The sequence below is a fragment of the Teleopsis dalmanni genome, chromosome 2 (assembly GCF_002237135.1).
Source record: "Teleopsis dalmanni isolate 2A chromosome 2, ASM223713v2, whole genome shotgun sequence".
Lineage (NCBI taxonomy): Eukaryota > Metazoa > Arthropoda > Insecta > Diptera > Diopsidae > Teleopsis > Teleopsis dalmanni.
In genome coordinates, this window is record NC_051847.1 from 141,303,501 (window position 1) to 141,311,109 (window position 7,609).

Below are 7,609 nucleotides of genomic sequence, written 5' to 3' on the forward strand. Positions count from 1 at the left end.
TATAAGATTTGTGAAGAGTAACATTCTATTACACGATATATGCTCCAATTTTATGATATGCAGAGAATTCGTAAATAGATCACACATTATTCTTTGATATAGAATAATACTGTGAAAAGCATCACTAAGACCCTACACCAATCAAATCAGAGCAGACTTAAAATACACTGGTCACTTAAAGTTGAGAATTGTTCTAGAAAACATAAAAACAAAAAAGTTTTAAAAGACCGTAAAGTAAAGTTGCGTAAAACAGCTGATATTTTGAATATATCGGAGGGAATGTTATATTGTTAATGATTTTACTCAAAAATTGGTACATCTGTGTTTTTTAGACTCAGCCAAAAACAAGATATCATAATTCGATTGTTAAATGGAATGAGTGTTGCTTTGGACTGCCCCAAGCAATCATAATCTACAGATATCACTCCTATCATCACTTTTTGCTTACATCAGAAACATGCTAGTGGTTAAGAGATTTGGTTGAGAAGTGATTGCTGAAACTGAGATCCATTTTAGGAGTTAAGATAAATTATTCCGATAAAAAGTCAATGAAAATTTAAAAGAGCGTTGCGGTAAAGGAGAGTGTGTTGATGTATAAGATCAATTTTTTAACAAAAACTGTGTTTTTCTCAGTTCGACCACTGACTTGTCGAGTTATGCATAACACCTATGTTTATAGTATGTATGTACTACATTCACATTTAACATTCACACCGATATAGAAATGTAAGATATATATAAAGAAATTGTTAACGTAATTGAGATTTATTCGTTGTCGTTGTTAAATATTATTGCTATGAAACTGGATTTAGGCAGTATTGTATTATAGCATATATATCATCAACATGTTTCGGTTTTTTCAAATTTTATAAAACGTGCTGTCTTATTACTAAGTCAAGATTATTTAACTAATATTAACTGGTATCCAAATTATTAACTCATATAATCACAAATAACAAACATTAACAAACTTAAGTAATGCCTGCAGATGGCCTGACTATATTTTATATAGAATGACAGTTAATTAGCCTCATAAATTCATGGATTGTTTATAATGTATATTTTTTATTGTTTAAAATATTAATGAAATTATGATAATGTACGTAAACAATAGCAAATTAATCTAATAGTCTTAAGTAAGAAGTGAAAATTTATAAAAAAATAAAATTTTATCAATTTATGGCCTAAATAAATATAAATAAAAAATTAATAAAAATAATTTTTAAATTATTTATAATTTTATTTATTAATATAAAAATCGAAAGCACAAACAATCGTATCGAAAATAAAATATAAAATGTTTCTACCCAAAGTTAACACTGCATTATGTGTGCTTAATAGAAGTTAATTAATTAAAGAAACCAAATAAAATTTGAATAAATTTCTAATAAATCATCTGGAAAATACATTAGAATTAATTAAAATGATAAATTAATTGAGTAGCGATAATTAAAAATAATTTGTTTTCACAATTTTATACGAAAGCAAATTTCAAATTCCAATGTAAAAAACTTGGAATTGAAGTGCCTGACATGAGCTGATTTTTGAAGTGTAGCTATTTAATCCCGTCAGTTGATTTTGTCGAGCTATTTTTAAAAGTGCTTATATATAATTGAGGCAAAATATAAATAATGAATCATGGTCATTTATTTAAAATACCCGTACGTTCAATTTTTGCCATCGAACTAATCTTATCTTTGTTATAAGTAACGTACAAATCAAACACTAGCGTAACTTGAGACTAAAAATAACATACTTCGAAATGTATGTTGATTTGTATATATATGTGTATATATATGAATATATAAATGTAAATATATATATGTATATGAATACTTATAAATAGATGTATGTAAATATAGAGATATGTAATTTACTATAGATATGCACAAGGCGGAATTGTAGAAAACTATTTAATTATTTTAATATTATATTTAATATTAAAATTTAATATTAATATTATAATATTTATTTATATTTATTTGTAATATTTATTATTTAATTATTTTAATATATAATATTTATTTTTTTAAATAAATATTTTTAAATATTATATAATATATATATAATATTTATTTTTTTAAATAAATATTTTTAAATAATAAATATTTTTATTTTTACTGTATTATTTATGTTCGATAAAGTATAGATATACTTTCATTCTGTTACTTAAGAATAAAAACATCAAAAGACTAAATATATTTATTTAATTTCAATATTTTTTCAATAGTTTTTATCTGAATATTGTTCTAATTGGGCATATTTCATCACGATTTTCTAACATTTTATCAATTAGTTTGTATACACCTTCTCTTTATCGATAATTCTCACAAAAAAGCTATAGAGATCAAAAAATTCTTTAATGTAATAGAAATCAAACTTAACTTCAATTATAATAGATCTGTATGTGTCAACATACAGATATACAAAGAAGGTAACAGATAAGTTCACATCGAACATACAAAGTTTATAAGGTTCGAACAAAATATAAATTTTTAAATAAAATGCCAAGCTATAGTTAGCAACCAGTGACTGTACAACAACATCAACATTTGCGGATGACACTGCCATTCTCAGCCATAGTGACGACCCATTCACAGCCACAAAATCAGTTCAAGACCACCTCAACAAACTGCAAAAATGGCTCGATCTCTGGAGAATAAAAGTTAACGAATCGAAAAGTGTACACATAACTTTCACTCTACGACGAGATACCTGCCCTGCCCTTCGTATTAATGGAAAAGTAATACCACAATGCAATGACACAAAATACTTAGGAATGCACCTCGACCGAAGGCTTACGTGGGAAAAGCATATAGAAACCAAAGTAACCCAAATTAAACTCAAACAACAACAACTAAACTGGCTGATAAACAAAAATTATAAACTTAATCTCACCTATAAAGTGCAACTTTACAATACAATGATAAAACCCATATGGACCTACGGAATTGAACTCTGGAGCTCTGCTTCTCCATCCAACATTGAAGAACTCCAAAGAACTCAATCAAAAATCCTCCGGCAAATAGTCGGTGCCCCCTGGTATATAAAAAACGCAAATATTCCTACACACAGAAAAATATGTCACATAAAATTAAAAAGTTTGCCTGCTTATATTTGTTTGTAGGCAAAGGGGAAAAAAGGAGATAAAAAAAGGAAAAAAATGAGAAGAAAATCTTCTTATTTTTCTATGGGAAATCTGCTTGATTTTATTAAAAAGAAAGTCATCTTAAAATTAAAAGATAGCCACATAATTCGCATTTTTGGTTGAATTTACTTTATATTATATTTTATTGCAGTTTTAGTCTGCCTACACTTGTGATTAACGTAGAGTTGTCGCCTCTAACAATTTATATACAGGTTATTCGAATGTACAAAGTAGCAAGAATACATATAAAAATTTTTTAATTTATTTTTATTTCATTTTTCTTTATTTATTCGTTTTTAATTATTTTTAAATAGTTTTAAGTATAATTGTGAAATTATATTAATCTATTATACCGATTTCTAATTTGTCAAGTTATTAAAAATAATTCGTGAATTCATTAAGCCGCATGGGAACCATAGAAGAATCAACAAATTCGTTATCTAACGGGAAACTTGTTGGGTCTGCCATTCTATTATTCTTGAGTTGCTTCTACTTTGCAAATTACGCTTTAGTTTATGTGAAAACTTCAATTGAGACTGTCGCGCTATTTTGTGTTTTCGTATAAATAGTTTGTGAAATATATAAGTCGGGTGTTTTTTAATATCGTGAGTGCATATATATATAAAGCTGTTACTTAAAAGGTATTTAATAATTAGCTGTGATATTATTTATTAAAATTATCATGAAATATAAACTGTTTTATAACAACTTTGTACTGCGAGCCTACTTTGCAAATTAAAGGTGTCAGCGCGGAACACATTTTTGAGACGCCTATCAGTTTCGGTAAAAAATACATTATTTGTCTAAAAATTCATTTATATATATATTTATTTGCAGATGATTTTTGCGAAAAAAAGTGTTGGCTTCAGCACAACTATAGTCCATGGGAGACAGTAAGAACTTTTTGGAAAGAGACATCGGCGTATAGAATATCAAGCCTTAAAAGTGATGACAGCCTGAGCACCTTTTTTGATGAATGGCCACGCTTAACTGATTTCAATGGCTATGAATTAGTAAGACTCCATATTTCAGTTTATTATGTTTTCTGCATGTATTTATATTAATATCATTAATCTTTGTTTTTCTCAACAGATCGATATTGATTTCGAAACATTATATCCCGGAACTGGAAATTTACTATTTTTAAAACTAGATAGCTTTTATAAAAAATTGGTACCAATTTTTAAAGCAGATATCAAAGACATAACTTCTAAAGAGCTTATGTTAAAACATCTATTTAAAGACGACATCTCGCAAGGTATGAAAGCACTTTTATATTGTAAAAATTATGTTTACATTACTCTTTGTATTTAATCACCATCAAACAATATTGTACAAAGATAACAATTAATTCACTATTTTTGTTAACAGATTCAAAATATTGCATAAGTACACTGTTACTTCATTCCTTACTTCAACCTCTCCGCCAAAGTAAGAACGAAAAACCGACAATAGCAGACGCACAAGCTGATTTCGTAACGCTTGTAACAACACCAAATGATATTGAGCGTAAAATTGAGGAATTAATAAACAGCTATGCTAGTCGAAAGGAGAAATTACAGCCTCATATCTTAGTTGTTGGACCTGATTTCTGCAAGATATCTGAGTTTTATGTGTTTTGTGATGGAATTAAATGGAGATGCTGCTCATACATGAAATGTGTGGATTGTGTAATTAAGCTAAGTTATGTTTATAAAATTAAGTATTCGCACAACAGCAAGCAAGTTTGGGCATTTTTGGAACAATACTTTTTTGAATTAAAATCTGAAGAATAATTATAAGTAACGCTTTTTATAAAAAATTTCAAAAAATTTGTTGAAACAAATAACTATTTCAAACATTTTTAGATTTAATTTTTTTTTAGAATAAATTCCTAATTAATTTAGAATTACATTAAGACTGAAAAGTTTTCGGAAATTCTCATTTAAAATTCGCGCGCTGTATATTTTTCGATATTTTAAGTTTATGTAGTTTGGCAGCACTGTCCTTAATTACTATGCCAAAAATGAGCGCGATCTGTCAGACAGTTCGTTTACGGCAGCTGTTGAAACCAGTTCACCTCAGTAGTGCGTTGCCAAATGTCTTCGACGGTCGTACGACCGTCCTGAAAGGCTTTGTACCACTCATAAACTTGAGTTTTCGATAAAACTGATTCCCCATAAGCCTTTTGTAGCATTCGCAACGATTCTGCACACGAAATTTCGTTCGAAACACAAAATTTGATGCAAACTCTTTGTTCAATATTTTTTTCCATTGTCTTTTTCGCAACGCACTACTGAGGTGAACTGGTTTCACCAGCTGCCGTAAACGAACTGTCTGACAGATCGCGCTCATTTTTGGCATAGTAATTGTCCTTAATTGCTGCCAAACTACATAAACTTAAAATATCGAAAAATATAAAGCGCGCGAATTTTAAATGAGAATTTCCGAAAACTTTTCGGTCTTAATGTATGTAGTTATATAGCAAAATATTGTAGTTTATATATAAATAAAAAACTTTTGTTAATTAATAAATATACAGATAAAGATAAAAATAATAACAAACTTTTTCTAGAAAATCAAAGGGTTAATATAGTAAGTATAAGAATAAATCCTTCTTAATATATTTAAGAAGACCTCAAACTGAAAGTACGAAGATATTCTTCTCAATATATTTAAGAAGATCATAAACTGAAAATAAGAGGGCATCCTTCTTAATAAATTTAAGAAGACCTCTTAATATATATAAGAAGAAATTCTTCTTAATAAATTCAAGAAGACCACTAAATAAAAATAAGAAGAAAATCTTTTTAACTTATTTAAGAAGAATTCTTTTAAAACTTCTATGATTTCTTATTAATATTATTAAGAAGATAAGACTGCTAAAATTGAGGTGGACTTCTTATTGGAAAAAAACCATAGAGAAATCTTCTTGCCTTTGTTCTATTTTATGTGGTGCTTTTCGCTGTGTGTAGAGAATTTCGAATTGACACAGTCACAGATGTAATTATCAGCAACACACAAAAGTACAAAATCAAACTCAGGAACCATCAAAATCCACTTGCAAGCAACCTCACCCAAAGCGCTAGTACTCAGCGAAAGAAACTATATAAACCCGGCTATTCAAGAATAACGCCAGACATGGTAACGAAATTGGACGAAGCTTTGGCTAATGACAATTAATTATCTATTTTTCTTTTTTAAAATATTTTAATACAGCAATTAGCAGCGATAATTTATTGTTAGTTCTAAGTTGATTTTTAGAAGATTCAATAAAAATCAAAATAAAATTCAAAAAAAAAAAAAATGCTATAGTTAGAAATAGTGCATTGCCAAAATAAACAAGGATACCTTCAAAATTTGATATTGTTAATGTCACTAATTTCGTAAGTATTATCTGCGTTTATTCTTAAACGTGAAATATACTTAAACGCATATAAGCCCGGGATCCATTATAAAACCTTATAAACTACATTGTGAACTACTTAGTTTAATTGCAAACTTTATAAGTTTTATTACATAAATTAAGTATACTCTTGTCGATTCCTTATATTACAAATAACGGGTTAGTGTCTGCTTTAAAGTTTTATTCAAAAAAAGTTCTGATTCATTCAGGATAATAAATGAAAAAAAAATATTTTGAAGTGCAGTATATCTTACTGAGGAAATGCACAGAATTATGAAATTTCAGGACTTTGTCTTTCATTTACTTTTCAAAACTTTTGTTTCTTGATATTTTTCAGATATGACTATAACCTCTTAGTCTATATGTCAGAACTAATAATTTAGTTCTTGTTCAAAGTAATAGATAGACACATAAGCTGTCAGTTAAATAATTTCATATTATTTCATATTAAATCTGACGTATTATGTCATTATTATCAATGAAATTGTTTTATTGTGCTAATTCCAGTATTTTAAAAGAATCGTTGTGCTTTAATAAACATGTTTGCCTTTGACAGTTTTGTGTTGTGTTTTATTTGTGCAACAAATTTGTACCGGAGAAAGACAAATCTGCTACAATTCAGTTGAGGGTATTCAATTCGCAAAAGCAACACTGGTCTACAATATCCTATAGGAAACACCTGGTAAGAATGTTGATATCCTTTCTACTCAGTGTAAGGAGTCTATTTGAGACTGCGTTTGATATGTTGATAAGACTTAGTCTGTTTTTAGGCTTCATAGTTCATACTATAGTTTTTGAATTGAAATCCTTCCCAATAAATGACATTTTCGTTACAATATAGAACGACTCAGATTCAATTATTTAAAATGGGGCTGACTGTTGGCAAGACAGTCAGCTCTTTTGTTGCCTCCTTATTCTACAAGTCACTGTCGTTGGTGCTCGGAATAATTACTCATTTTTTCAAGTCTGGGTAAACATTTTCTGGACAGATTTTATCAATAATATTGGCAGAAAAATCTTTGAATTATTATTTATTTATACCGTGTAATTTAAAATGTAAAAATATTTTAAGTCTA

At 28.1% G+C, this 7,609-nt stretch overlaps 1 protein-coding gene across 1 annotated transcript; it reads left to right on the top strand.

The window, feature by feature from the left end:
• The first annotated feature begins 3,869 nt into the window (after positions 1-3,869).
• LOC119684589 lies at positions 3,870-4,929 on the top strand. The gene is made up of 4 exons (XM_038098663.1): positions 3,870-3,931; positions 3,986-4,161; positions 4,241-4,406; positions 4,520-4,929. The coding sequence occupies exons 3-4, from the start codon at positions 4,370-4,372 to the stop codon at positions 4,921-4,923; spliced, it is 441 nt and encodes a 146-aa protein (XP_037954591.1). The 5' UTR covers positions 3,870-3,931; positions 3,986-4,161; positions 4,241-4,369; the 3' UTR covers positions 4,924-4,929.
• Positions 4,930-7,609: the final 2,680 nt, after the last annotated feature.